We start from the raw sequence: 15669 nt of genomic DNA, 5'->3' as shown, positions 1-15669 counted from the left end.
CTGTCTGGTCCAGAACCCCGTCTCACTCTGACTGCACACAGCTCAACCACCACACACACCTCCAAAAATCCAACGCTGCTTTCCAAAGACATATGTTCTAATCAGTTCTAACATTATGCAGAGACATTGGAGCCTCTCTCTGCAGCTCACATGGACATCAACACAGCAAATACATCCCCCTCCTTTACAACTACCTCTTACAGAAACCTTCACATATTCCTGTGCAACACCAAACAAAGGTGAATTTCCAAAATAATGGCAAAGAAACTGCGCCAATACTTATCAATCAGTAAGAACCCTGTAGACTTGCTTTAGATTACTGTGTGACAGAACTGAAGCCAGGAAAAGCATCAAAGAAGAAATGAATGCTGGTGAACAAAGACTTTTCAGAAGGGCTTGATCACAAAAGCAAAGGGGTTTGTTTGTTTTCTGTGTTGGGGTTTTTTTGTGTGGTTTTTGTTTTGGGTTTTGTTTGGTTGTTTTGGGGTTTTTTTGCAACTTGTGACAACAAGCTTCCCTCAAGAAGTAACACTGATATTTAAGCAGCAGTAATTTAAGAAACTGACTTACTTTCTCTTAAAGACAAGACAACCTTGCAATTATTCAAATAGACTTTTTGTCATGAATTTTTCCTCTCAAGATTAACTTGAATAGATGCAAGTACATTACTCCTTTGAATTCTGTGTTCTTAAGGCAAATAAGTTCTGCAATATTAATCAGTTCTAAGAGCTTCTGCTGAACAGCAGAAGAGTTTCCTTTTTTCATATGTATAGAACTGACAGCTGTTTACACACAGACAGATGTCAGAGAGAGTGCAAATATTCCAGTGGAGTATAAAGCGTATTATACTGCAGGACTCCACATGTGGTTCTGGTGGGTGAACTGGGATGCAGAACTAATGCCAGGGATTTTACAAAATGCACAGGGTTGTCAGTTTTGTAAGATCATCTCCACATGGCATAAACTATGGGTCATGCTTAACCTCCCATCCCTGAAAGCCTCAAAGCTGAAATTTTCAAGAGCTGGTACTCGGCACATTCTGATGCAGCATTGCCTGCCATTCATAGATATAAGAACAGCAGAAAATAAGAGCCAGGGACATGAGTCATGCTGAAAATACTAGCAAAACAAGACAGACAGCAGCTACTTGCAGGCAAGAACGCTTTCCAAGGTAGAAGACAAAGGCAAAAGAAAACCCAAAAACATTTTTAACAGATATCCTGATAAATGCATTATTTGTACCTGAAGGGCATTCAGTAAGACAGCATGCCAGATGCTTGTCAAAACTACAAGTTAAAAAACCCAAATAACCCACCTCAAACCAAAACATATGATTATTTACCACTCAGTATTGATAATCATTAAGAATACTACTCTGTCCTGCATGTCTCACTTTGAACAGGAAAAAGATAACAAGTATGTTATGCAGCACAGAACTATTCATAATGGACTGTTTCTTTTGAAAAGGGAAAGGAATGAACATCCATTCAGAGCACAAGAAAAGAAATTACGCTTCAAAACAGGAAGATGGAATATCAATTCAGCACAGGCTGAGCCATGTGTATGTAACACAAAAAAAAGTTAATTTGGACTCTAGGTAAGATAGCCATTTCCAACAGCAGTTAAAAAACAGAAGCAAACTAGGACCAAGTCATTTATTCAGTTCAAAATGTGAACCAAATCTCCATTATTTGGATAACAGTAGCAGATTAGTGCCCATAAATCACCTGTGGGTGCCATGGACTGCTTAATCATGAGCTGCTATACCATCTAATGCAGTGCACAAAAACCATTATGCATGCACATGTCTGACTAACAACTTGTAGTTGTCTAGCTAAGGTTGAAGAGTATCAGCAGACAGCACAATGATTGCGGGGGGCGGGGGGGGAATGTCACTGAAGCTTTTCTTGCATCAGACTTCTGAAGAACTGCAAAATGTTTTTTCTTCCTCAAAGGAGGCCCACAGGGCAGAACAAGACGATGGGTCAAACATCCAAGTGAAACATGAAAATTTAACTTGAAGAAACAGGACAGTTTGATAAACTGAGATTCATTCTTTAACAGAAATAGCTAACGGTGTTCCGTATGCTGCTTGCACTGAGTGTACTCAAAACCGGTCAGCTCAGAAGCAGGGGCCATATGGTTATGGTTACTAATTTGGCCTGAAACCTACATTAAGTCTAATTAAAGAGACAAGGTACAATAGTTTAGACACATCACCACGCTACTGGAAACATATCACTTCAATCAAAAGAGAAAAACCTGCATCTGCCTGCAAGTAACTGTACTGGCACAAATACATCCTTGTAAAAATTGTTAGACAAAATCCCTGCTCTCTTTGTTGCTACATAAAGGCGCACACACACGTACATCCCCCCACACCCTCGCACTCCCCCCCATCCCTGTTAATCCTAATATACTCAAAGTGTATCAATCTACTAACAGGAAAGCCATACAAAATTGCAACAGCAATGCAACTCCAGAGGTCATATGCTTGGGATGCACGTGTGCGCATATACACCTACGTAAGTGTTTCCATTTGGGTCAGTCAACATTTTTCAAATAAATCTCCCAGATGTCCTCAGTTATGACATGGTGGTTTGCATCGCTGAGTCTCCAAGTATGCTCACCTGATTCCTTTCCAATGAAATCAAACTTGAAGATGCTCTTCCGGAGAGCACCTACCTCACACCAGCTGTTACTGGGCATTCTCTCAGGCAGATCAGAAAAAAAGCTAATTCCAAGATGTGTATAATGGGGACACTGGGCCCTCGACACCAACTGTTTTACTCTAGATGTGCTCATGTTGCATCGCACTGTTATCTAACGTACATAAAGTCACACAGCTGAGTGAACCAACCACGTTCATACAGTACATGGGAGCTGTGAAGACAATTTTACATATTCATCTGCGTATAAATTAAGCTCCCACTGACAAATGAAAAGGGTATATTTTAATCTCTTTGAGCATTTTTCCCATTTTAGAGCTTTCTACAGGACTGAGGTCTTGTGCAATGTAACATTTATCCAACACAGTTATCCTGCGTTGCCTAATCACTACAACACTGAGTTAATTTCTCAGGACTACACAACTGATGGAGGGGAGGGGAATGCCGAGATTCAAGAGACAATCTGGTTTCAAAAATATTTTAATGCATTCTTGCTTCTTGCCTAAGAGTTAATACCAGTAGGAGCTGGAAGTATAAAACATGAAGTTTCCACTGTGACATTAAACATTTTCCATTCAACTTGATTTTTCTACTTCCTGAAAAGTGTAAGTACACATAAGGGGAGAAGGATTTCCATGCTTATTTTTCATTTCTTCCTCTTGCCTCTATGAGGACTTAGCCTGTTACCTTCACATTGCACTTCACATCCCTACCTTTCTCAGAACAAAGCTGTGTCTCAACTGGTAACATCTTTCCTGACACTGCATAGGAGAAGAAATGCACTTCCAATAACATTGCTACCACAGTTCTACCTAACAGTTGCCTATGGAGGACAGACGAGGAAGCAGTTTTGCCAGGTGGAAGGATCTCAGCTCAGCATCTACCAGAACACACCCTTCTTCACCATGGTTTAATATGAAGGAGTGGGAAGAAAATAATTTTGATCAGCATCAAATGATTATCTCGAAGTTAACACACCAACTCTTGGCATTTGCTTTTACTCTGAGATGGCTTCAAGGTGTTATGCCCCAACTCAATTCAGTAAGATTACAGTGGCCACTCTTCAAATTAGTTGACTAATCTAAAAACCTGCCAGTCCTGTCTAGTATCCTGTTTGCCAACTTAAAAATGAAGAATTGTTTTTGGTCTATTTCCATTAATAATAGAAGAAGAAAAAAAAAAATCCCTAAATGGTAAGCACTAGGAAGCCAGTATTAAACGAACACGCTTATCAAAGAATCTGGTTTTGCAAAGGTTAAGTGAAATAATCGTACCAATATGAAGTCTTGGTTTTTAACAAATCAACTATTTAAGAAACACATTTATTCTTACCTTTTATCTTTTTTTAAAAAAATCATTTTTATTCCAGCAATACAGAAGTTGCTTAAAATACACACATGGTTTATAACTGGTCAGCACTTAGAATCACTCATCTCTTGTGCATCATTTCATAAAACAGTTTTTTGGACAAAAACCCCACCAAAACCACTTCGGTTCAGGACTGGGCAAGACCATCTGTCCGAAGCACCAACCACTAAATGAAAGGAATGTACTGCAGAAGCAGCAACACGCTGTCACAGGTTGTCAGATCTGACCAACTGTGTCAAACCACTGATGAAACAGACTGCTGGCTTAGAGCTAAACTGACACAAGCCAGAGATTTCACAGAATATTTTGATCGTCAAAATTCAGCTCAACTCCTCAACAGAGTCAAAAGAGCAAATGTCAACTAATAATCTCTCCTATTAAAAAAAACACGCATTTTTGACATCAGGATGAAAATAGCAGCTCAATGTGTGTAGTATCAGCAGTTTAATATCACTGAAAAAAATACTTTGTTATAACTGTTCGTCCTTGTGGTAGGATACTTTTCCTAAAGGTTATGCAAGATAAAGACAAGCAGTTCTTCATAAAATTAATTCTGACCAGTCTACTCTGATCCTACCATTAAATGTATGGAAAGAACTATGACTGATATAGCAAAACTTCAGAATTACGCCTCCACTGCTACTCTTTACTTAAATTAAGCTACGGAAAAATAATTAACCAAAACCACCTGAGGTTGTGCACTTACGACAGATTAATCTTCACATATATTAAATATAAAATCTAAAAAAAAAATCTTTAAAAATTTACTTTGGGGAAATGCAGATTCATTTGCAGGCAAGCAAAAATAAATGTTACTTGCAGGATGTCTTTGATAAACATCTACTGTGAAGTATAATACAAGCTAAGTGGAAAACTACAGATCACAGCACAGCCTAGTTTCTTTCCCCTCCCACGCACACGTCATTTTCATATTAGCCGTAAGATTACTCAGTCAAACCAAGAGCCCTGCATGGTTTTGTACTACTTCAATTTCAAAACACTTCCAAAGATCAGGTACAAGTATTTCACCGTGGACTTCAAGTAAACTTAGACGCGGCATTTGTTTCAAGCTGATATTTATAGCTTCTTTCAGTCAGCATGAAGCACCAGTGGAAAAAGCTCACATCAACCTGTAAAAGATCTCAAAGGTTATACCCTTAAACTTGTATTATAGCAAATCCTATTAGGAACCACAGGATCACAAGTAAACTTTATTTTCAAATATTGACAGTTTCTCGCATCACCTAAAAAATTTATAACAGGAATATGGCAACTCAATGAAAACAACCTACTTATGGAAAAAACCTGCCTGCAGGACAAGAAGGATGCAGTTAAGTAACCAACTATGGACTAGTTGCAGATGAAACTGAAGTCATACAGAAGAAAAAAAATATATTTCTGGTTCAGCACTTGGTAACTGGATATTAGTGCTCTTCACGCAGTAGCGATTAACAAGTCCTTCCAACTGATCTGTCCAAAAAACATTTTGAAATCTTGCACACATTTCTGTACCTTGTTGGGCACAAACCACAGTAGTTATTCGTGGAACTTGAATAAAACATGAAAAGCAATGACTAGTTACAACTTTATGACTGGATCAAGTTTTTATCTTGGATAGAGAGTTCAGAAGCAGTCTGTTGGCTAAGCCACATCTGAATTCAGCAATAATTTCATTCATGTAGTCAACACTACTGTCATGACTAACTCTATTAATGTCACTTGATCAAAGTAATGCATGTAATCCTGCTAACGCTGGCTGTGTTTAGTGAGCATTTCTCAGTTGCAATGTTGACTTAACCAGGTTAAGACGACTTTATCCCTCTTCTTTGGTTCCCTCAACGGAGTGGATACAATTGTTTACAGTCTCCCAGGGAACAAGACTTCGATTTATGTTAAATATTTCCTTTCAGTGGGTTATTTTTTAAACACAGATGGGTTCCTCAATTGAGTTCAACACACAACTTTGGGAAACTGACGGAGCCAGGAATAGGAGTGAGCAGGTGGAACAAAAGGAGAGCAAAGTAGGTTAGGTTTTGTTGGGTTTGGCATTGTTTTGGGTTTTTTTAATGCATAATACAAGATGATCTCAGCTTTTCCTGACAAATGCACTGCGCACTAGTGGAATCATTTTCAAGCAATGCCATTGTTAAAAAAACAAGGAAAGTACTTTGCACGGAGAACTCTGTGGTGTGGTACTTGAGTGAGTGGCCCAAAGGAAACACTATGATAATCAAGTTAGTGGCAAAGAGGTTCTTCCATACCTTTTCCTGCACAAACCAATGTATGCACAAGAAGAGTGAGAAAAACAAAAAACCTGAGCAAAAAAGCACGCTGCAGTAATGTTCCTCTTCCCATTCACTGTGTACATGTGGGGAAATGTATACAGTCACAAAACAGACAGGTTTTCTAGAGCTAAGGCCTCAACAAGAGTTTAGAGAAATTTATCCAGGCATAGCAAGATAAGAGAACAAGAAAAAAATATTTAAGCTACTCTAAATTTGTTTATAAACATTCGACTCATTGCAGAAAGGAGTAGTTAAGGGAAATACACACATTTTAACTGAAGTCAGAAGTCATTAAGCGATGGACAAGCATTCAGGGTAGTTTTTAGTTGGAACAACAGTCCATGAATCACCAGTGTAGACTGTCCATGCAGCGAGTACTTTCTTCCTCATGTAACCAATCACAGAAAGTATACATTTTATCCTCTCAAGAAAATGTCAGTCTTTTATAGGTGCTAAATTGCATTCTGTCAATACTAGCATTGAAGCTTTATGAAATATGCTCAGTGCAAAAAATATCAACACCTAACAAATAAATTCCAAAAGACTTGTTCCTAAAGCTCACCTATTCTAAGGCACAGAAAAAAAAGTCCTGATACAGCGCTCAACTAATACCTTGAAATTTCATGCTAGTTTGAAAAACACAACATGGAGACTGCTTTTGGATATGTCTACTTGAAAGAGTCAGTGCTTTTCTCTGTTACACCTCCCTGTCCCACTTCATGCGACACAGTAAGTCTTCCCATATGTCTTAGCAGCACTGAAGAGCACTAACAGAAGGCTCCCATAGCTTTTAATTATGATTTGCAGCTCTGTTTACATTCTTACCTTGGAATATTCAAAGGCAACCAGTATTCACATTGTCTAGGTTGGCCATAGGCAGAACTAGGATCAGCACAGAGTTGCAGGTCACTCTTTATCATACATTTCAAGTTTAAGAGCCGAGAACCGTCTCAGAAAATTTGCAGTTCAGAGGATGTGGTTGTCCTTAATGACACACTGGGCAACAGAAACACTGAATGGACAGTATAGCTCTGGCACAAAATACTAGGCACAGTCATCAACTTCTAGGACTGATCAAAAGATGAAGTTTGGGGTACACTAGTTCTCTTTATCTTACATTTCTAAGTTGGTTTTGGTGTTGGTTTTTTTTGTTTGGTTTGTTTGTTGGAGGTGTTGTTTTTATTCCCAGGTTCCTATTTAGAGACATCCATAGTTTGCATAAGACCACTGGGAACTGTTCCAGAGTATTCCTACAAAAACTGATTCTCCTCATTTGCTGACTCTAGCCCAAATCTGTGGTGAGAGGGGCAGGAGCAAGAAATCTCAGGAAAGAATTTTTATGGTTCCTATTTTCAAGCCTTTAGTCTGAATAGATTTGGACCACAACAACAAAAAAGTTCTTGTATATCTTACTGGTTTTTTGCCTGAGAATTAAGTTTCATCTCTAGAAGGGGAACTAAGCTCAAAGGGACCAGCAGGTGGGCATATCACAGCCGCGCAGAGTTCTCAACCTTACGTGCTAGAGCATGAGTTACTGAACCAGTTGAATTAAAATTGTAAACAGCTGCAAACAAACTTTTGTTACTCACATATGCTTCACACCCATAATTTGCAAGTCAAGTAATGCCAATATTTATGTACTGTAAGTACATAATTATGTTGCTACGGAACATAACATTCCCCTTGTAACTCAGGTTCAGAATAAAGAGATTTAATTCACTTAAAAGCAGAATTCTGGTTGAGACTTCACATACCTATCATAACGTACACACTACTGCAACTTTTATGCTCATTATGATGTGTGTGAATAGTCAGTGATTTCAGTGAGACTCCTTACGTTAAAAGCAGTTTTTAGAAACACTGCTATTCACTAAGTCAATAATGTCTGTAATCTTTTATAACACACATTCTCAAAGTTTCAAGAACTGGATTTTACCATAAGAGTACAATGGTCAGGTTTCAAAAGCACAAACATGGGCAAGAGTCCTGCTGACTACAAACTGGAAAAAATACTTCAGCTTTCTGGATCTACTGAAGTTTAACAATACCACCTGTTGCTTCCTGAGAGCTGTTTACTTTTCAGCTCAGTGTGATGCAAAGTGCCATACCTCTAACATCACCACCTAGCAGAAAATGATTAATACTATAACTGCTAGTTTCTAAAAGAAAATAAAAATGGTGACGAGACAGTGCAAGAAATTCCAGAGGTTTTTTTTTTTGTTTTAAGATCATGTAGTTATGGTCAGATTAATACTTTTAGTTCTTTTTTTTTTTTCATTCCCAGAATGAAAATTCCCTTAAGATGCAACTGAGATTATGAGTCTATATCTATAATTTAGGAAGATAATTATAGCATCTCTAATTACCATCAGAACAAGCTTTACAAGCTTTTTTAGTAACTCCATGTAACAGCCGTATGATTAGAGAACACTGAAGCTTAAAATCTGAATTACAATTACAGCAATTTCTACTTCTAGGTCCATTATATCACTACAGGGTCAAAAAAAGCTGCTTTATTCTCACCTTTCCCACTGGAATTAAGTTTATTCCCAACTGAGAATTTCCTGGAGTTGAAACCATTTTCCCCTCATATAGTATGATATTGCTGTAAAGTTTTTCCCCACATAATTTCATGATATATACATTCAAAATTAAACCAGTTTTCATATAAACCCTCAAGTATTTCAAGTATAAAAATTAAACAAGAAACACATAAAATGCTATTATAATATTTGAAGCATATAAATATTTAAACATAAAAAAATCCATATTTACCAGAACACCCACAGCTGTTTTATGCTGCTAAAAAAATACAGCAAAAAAGGTACAGTTAAATTTACATTCCCTGTACTTCTGTTTCTGAGCCTACTGTAATATGTTCACTGTTAGGAAGCTGATTTTTTTGAAAAATTATTATTTCATCAGCAGAAGCTGAGGAACTCTTATCTTCAAGAAATACTACTTTGGTTCTGAAAAGACCCTCCTCACTTACTGATAGCCTGACTTCAAGCTCTGGAAGCAAAAGTTGGCAGCTACGAGCTCCCCATTCTGTCCAAAGTCATGAAGCAACAAGTAGCAAAACTTCTTTTCAAAAGGGCATCACAACTGACTGTACTTACTGGTCACATGTCCCTCCAAATGAAAATATTCCCTTGAATGTTTTGAGAAATAAAACAAACATGTCCTCCTTCCTCCACCCACAAATCCACATTTTTAAATGGAAAATGATTATATATCAACACAGCTGGCGAGATAATAAATCTTCTGGTTCTAGAAGACCAAAAAAAGCCTTAAAAAATTACTTTAAGTGAAACTATTGTATAACACAAGCAATTAGTTACCTTTATGAGTACTTTTAGAGTGCGATTTAATCATTACAATTGTTTAGGAAAAATAACAAGGAAAATAATTTTTAAAAATTCTTAGAACTGTTAGACTGCTGAACACGTTCTGAACACATATAAAAGAGTTTCTATTTTAACATGCAACTGCTGGGTCTTGCAAAACTTATGGAACTCAAAGGGAGAGAAGAAATACAAGTGCATTTCCCTCCCCAGCTGCCTCTTTCTCTTATACACCAGTTCTGGATTGCAACGATGGCGAGACAGCTTCTCTCTTCACCAGACAATGGGAACATGTTATGCAAAAAGCGTATGAAAAGGCCTTAAGCATTAGAAATGGGTATCCTGGACAATCAAGTCATAAAAACTTCATTTAATGGAGATTACATGGATCCCACTGTTGCAAACTTTCACCTAATAGCTAAACACAATTTTTGCTGTATGCACATTTCTAAAAGCCTCAAAATACTGAGTAACCTCTAATAACAGGTAAGATAAACCACACCTAGCATTAACAAAATGAATAAGCTGCATTCACAGTATGAAAGGGCAAATTCATACTGAATACTACATAACTGGGGTATATGGGGTGTGGGATCTGGGGTTGCTTTTCTTTTTTTAACTAAAACAGAATTTCACTTTTCCACATGCTATAAATGCACTTGTCCTTATGAAGACTACACCAATGACAAATGTGAAGCTTGCAGAAAGGTTCGATCCTACAAGATGATATATATTTCTTAGGAGAGCAAAAAAAGAAGAGAAAAACCCCAAACCACACAGCATTTAATGGCGCTTTGCTTTAACAATCATCTAGAAGGTAATGCACTTAGGTTGTACGTTACCATTGCAACCCCAGACTTGCATCTGAAAAGTGAAATTCCCAGTAACTGATATAAAAATTTTGCACTTGAAGGTTTTACTTTTCCAGATATAATCTTCAAAGCCAAGAAACTATCTCAAGTGCAGATATAAACTGGGACAAAAGCCCTGTTACATGTATAGGAAGAAACATCAATACTGAAGAGTTAATTAAAATAAGAACTTTGTCTTGGTCTCAGTATTATTACTCACCCGCTTTGGCCCACTAAAAATCTTCCTGGTGTTTTCCTTAGATTTATCACCTTGTTTATTTGTGGATTTCTTATTGCCTTCAGGCACACCAGATGCGTCCTCTGAGAACTCCAGAAGATCTGTAAAAGGTAAATATAGACATGAAACAACCATATTGAAAGCTGTTGAGTTGCTAGAGCATTTCTTGCATCTGACATTTCCACATGTGTAGCTTCTGAAATTATATAATAAACAATCCATCTTCATCAGAAAAATCAGCTTGAAAGCCAAACACAGTTCTATAGGGAGCTCAGGTTTACTGACTGGACTGTCGTAAGACACAAAAGATATGTTACAAGGTACATGGTCACAATTATTGTAGCACCTCTTGCCCACTGTGTAAGCATCAAATTATTTCCTATTTTATACTCCTGTGAAACCCCGGTTACATTTTATATGTGCCTACTTATGGCTCACAGCTACAACTGTGAGCAGCAGACGAATTAAACAGTAGACAGGATTCTTCAAAAGTGTAAGTTAAGAGATTTAGAAGAAGAATACTTCCCACTACAATTACAGGACTGAAGAATTGATCCTCCTTCACTTTTCATGAAGGCATCCAGGTTTTATTTGCTTATTCTGCTATAAGCAGTATTAAAAAAATACGATCATCAACTCAGAAAGGAGTCAGCTAGAAGGAACTTTCAATGTATTCAATACTTGCATTACCAGTAGTTCTAGTACTCAGTTTTGGACTGTAAATCTTCAATTCACTGATCTAATTAAATCATTGTCCTATTTTTTTTTCTTTAAACTTGTGTTGTATTTGAAGCATTATCCCTCGGAGACCAGCTTATTTTCTTTTACTTGGCACAAACCAGAAGTTACCATAAATTTCAAGACGGAAATAAAGACAGGCACAGAGAAGCACTGTTTCATCTGATGAACAGTTTAGAAAACCGATCTATTCCAGAGAAGCTGCCACTATTTGAAAACTGCACTGCAAAACCACAAGCAGGTTGGATCAGTTACTCTAATCCCAAGTGCACTCACATCCAGTGAACAGGACCAGCTAAGCACCTAGGGTAAGGAAGCAATCAAAAGCAAATCAGGGAAGCGAATTTCTAACGGCACTCACAAGGACACAAAACTAATCTAGTTTGAGGGATAGAAATATTCTTAAAGTAAGGCTCAAAAGTTTCTTAAATTGCGGTAACTTTCAATGGACTTGGCAGCACCAGGGCAGGTAGGATGCCCACTGCAAGGCACCTACTGGAACCAGCCTTTTGCATCCTAAACCACTGGTTTTCAGTTTAGTTGTACGATGTCAGCACAAGAGCTTGAGAACACAACATGAACAACCCCTCTGAAAATAACTGCCTTTAAAATATGTTTTGACAAAATTAATCTAACAAAGTAAAAACTATTACAGACCAATAATCATTAACTTAAATAATGCAAAATACTTCCAAATCTATATAAAAGTCAGCTTAGTCCTTTGCTGGAACTTAATCATTAAAGGAGTCAAATCAAATTGCTTTGATATACATCCTTACAAATGCTGAAATACTTTTGAAGCAGACAGACCCTGAATGCAATTCCCAAAGACAGTCAAACCAACAGAACTGGACCCTCCTATTGTAGATTAAAAGCTAAAAAGTAACTCACCTGACTACAGTAATTACAAGCACGCAAGTCACTCTAGAAATGCAAGATGTGTTTTCACCCACAAAATCAGCACAATAATTTGTGCCTTGCACTAAGACTCGGAGCTGGTATAGTGCTTAATAGTGCTCTGTATCAACTAAGTCACAATTTTAAAATCATCCAAGTCTCTCTGTTTGAACTCTACTCCTATGTGATCCTGAACTATCCCATTTAAATTAGGTAATTTTAAATTCAAAGAAACTTCTTGATAAAAATGTTTCAACTCCTACTTACAATAGGATAATTTTGCATTTTTTGATGTTGCTAGTGTATCAGACACACTTACAATTTTGTAAGATTATCTGGAATGCTTTTATTTGAGCAATGGTCTTTGGGGCCTTCTAGGTATTTTAAAAGCACTCTGCATATATGTCTTACCAGATTTTCAAATTTAAACTAAATAGGATGTGGGGAAGAAGTCTTTTGTTAACATTAACTGAGCCAGGCAAAGACACAAGTAGTTTGGTGAGCAGTGACACTTATCAAGCTTGTTTTCCAAAGGCTTTCTCTTGTATGGATGGTTGTGTCCCCCACCCCTCAGAAAAGATGAGCATATTGACCTTTTTCTCAATATGGGAGCATGTAAGTCCTTTTCCTCCTCTATCCAACTATTTTTCAAGGTGTTTATAATCTTTGAGTTAATTTGCCTGTCTCAGCTAAAATTGGAAAGATGTTCAAAGACCAGCTAGAAGGCAACACCACAGTAAATGTCCTGGGGAAAAATAACCCAGTTTTGTTTTACTGCCTGAGGGTAATTCTGCAGAAGTTTTTGAAGTCCAAATAGGACTCTGCCTTTGAGGACTTTGATGTACTCTTAACTGGCTAAAAACATTTACTCAATTAAGGTGACTCAGTTTTTGAGGAGATGCAAAGCCAGAAAAGAAAAAAAAAAAAAAAACAGGGCAAGTTTGCTCACCAGAAATATGCTGATATACAAAAGCTATTTTATTATCCAAAAAGATTACAGGAATCTCCTCTTGATCACTGAAAGGAAAATGAATGCATGACACAAGGTTTTAGTTGCATATCAGAACTGATTTACGAAGCCAAAAAAAAAAAAAAAAAAAAGGCTAAGCTGCAACACTTACACTACAATAACAGGATAACTGCTACTATAATTTAAATCAAGAGTACTGTAGTTCATCATTACTATACTGCTTATGACATATATAGTGAAGAAGGAGGTGAACCAAATAAAAATAAGCATGTAATAGAGGATAGATCTTCACACCTTCCTTTAGCAGCAGGTTTCAGGGCAACTGCTCTATGTCAATCTACATAATTTCCTTTTTTTTTTTTTAATGCCTGTCACTTTCTGTAATAATTTGTCATTGGCCAAAATGAAATGTAGTAAAACATGCATTAACACGGTCCTAGGTGTCCCAGTTGAACAGGTGGGAGACTACCAATTCAGAAGTTAAATACATTAGAAATTTTAGTGACCACCAAAACTACGGACAGCCATGGCAGGATCTTTAGAAAAAGAAACTGATATCGCCACTATTTCCAGAATATAACACCATTCCAAAGATACAGGTTTGCTCTTCACAACTGAAGCTTAAAAGTTATTTTTGGCTAAGCCCTACTCTTCTTTGCCATTAGTTCAGATTTCTCTTCAATACAACCCCCCGTTGATTAATACAGTCAAGTAATTAAGTCATTTGTCCAGATATTAAAAGCTGCTCTTTACTACAGTCACCCTGTATGCTGGCTGATGAAACATATGGGTACTGTTTTGGATCTAGTAAAGTCTCATCAGTACTTTTAGGCCCTGGCATTTTGGCAGACTACAGCTGCGAGGCTCACGAATGAAAGGGGCTTTTGCTTCACTGGCCTGCTACACTGACAAATAGGAGAGAATCTCAGATTGCAATGGAAAGGGAAAAAAAAAAAAAAGCAACTTTAACTAGAACTTAAAGCTTCACCAAAAATCTCAGGCTCAAAGTTACAAAGTACTGTTGTGGTTTAACCCGGTAGGCAGCTAAAACAACTCCACACCCTTCCCGGGGCTGGAATTCAGCAATCTGGCATCCCACCTGTCAACCTGGAACAGGAACACTGGATTTTCATCTGTGGATTTATTCATTAGTACAAAAAAGAACAGCACACGTAGAACTCAGGTAGCATTAGCACCTCTCAGTACTGTTTATAACTTCAGGAAAAAGTTTTATTGCACAAGATGTTCTGAAAGCTTTTTCTGAGGCTTGGATTCAAAACTAGCATTTTCCATGAACACAGAAGTCACTTTTTTTCAGTACGTAAAGATGATAACTCATAGCAATGCCACATAATTTACAGCAACTTCAGGCTTAGATCCAGAAGTCCTTGATAAATTATCAGACTCAGCATTACTATACTTAAGGACCTTAATATGACTGTTCTGAGTGATCATGATGCCCGAAATTTTCAAAGGTCTGAGAGAAGACAGCGCGAAATACACCAAGGAGTCCTATAAATTTTAGGGCAACATCAAACTCCCAGTTCTTATAATCTGTAGTACAAGTTTGAACTAGGGAATGTGCGGCAATGTAGGGAAATAATTTCACACCACACTCAATTTTCAGAAGAAAAAGTGCAAGTCAAATCTCACCTGGCTACAGTAGCACAAAACAGGAATCAAATGAGCAGAGGAGATGCAAAATAAAGGGGAAGCATCTCTCAGCAGAGACACTGAGAGGTAGCTTGTACCGGAGAAATGTATATAGGAAACTAACAAAACACACTTTTACATCTACCTGCCATGGGAATCTCTTAGGAAAATATTTCAGGAAATAATCTGTGATACCTCAGAGTATAATGGTCTCCTTGATCAATGTAGTGGTGAATGCAAACTGTAGATATTTTGAGAGTCCAGAGGACAGCAGCTGAAAGGATTATTTGATGGGTCAGCATCTCAGCTGCATTAACTATATAAGGGTTTTTCCTTGGAATAAACGGCTGAACAAACAAAGACTCATCAGAGAAAGGGACTCAGATGGAGTCTTTCATAAGCAGCCATAAGTTAAACCCATTTTCCAGGGAGGCTGGAATGCAAGTGTCTCATGACTTCTATGATTCTATAATTAAATTTTATGAAAACACATCAAGGTTTTTTTGTTTGAAAACACAATCTTCTCCTATAACATCAATATCAATTAGGCCCTTTTAGAATTCACGAAAAAACCTAGCAGTTACATTTACCTTTGATTAAGAGTCTTACAGACAATTCTGGTTTTAGAGACCACTATAATTAAAACAGAGAATTGA

The 15669-nt window shown here is 37.4% G+C and overlaps 1 protein-coding gene across 3 annotated transcripts in view; it reads right to left on the bottom strand.

Annotated features, from left to right (window-relative positions):
- WAPL (WAPL cohesin release factor) overlaps positions 1–15669 on the bottom strand; it is a 69861-nt gene that overhangs the window by 30386 nt on the left and 23806 nt on the right. For all 3 annotated transcript variants that reach the window (XM_054831087.1, XM_054831089.1, XM_054831088.1), the window contains exon 4: positions 10738–10856. In XM_054831087.1, the coding sequence (XP_054687062.1) occupies positions 10738–10856 (119 nt within the window). The remainder of the gene's footprint in view (positions 1–10737; positions 10857–15669) is intronic.

The sequence above is a fragment of the Grus americana genome, chromosome 7 (genome assembly GCF_028858705.1).
Source record: "Grus americana isolate bGruAme1 chromosome 7, bGruAme1.mat, whole genome shotgun sequence".
Taxonomy (NCBI): Eukaryota; Metazoa; Chordata; class Aves; order Gruiformes; family Gruidae; genus Grus; species Grus americana.
Note: the sequence above shows the minus strand (reverse complement) of the source record. Positions and strands in the feature narration are given on the sequence as shown.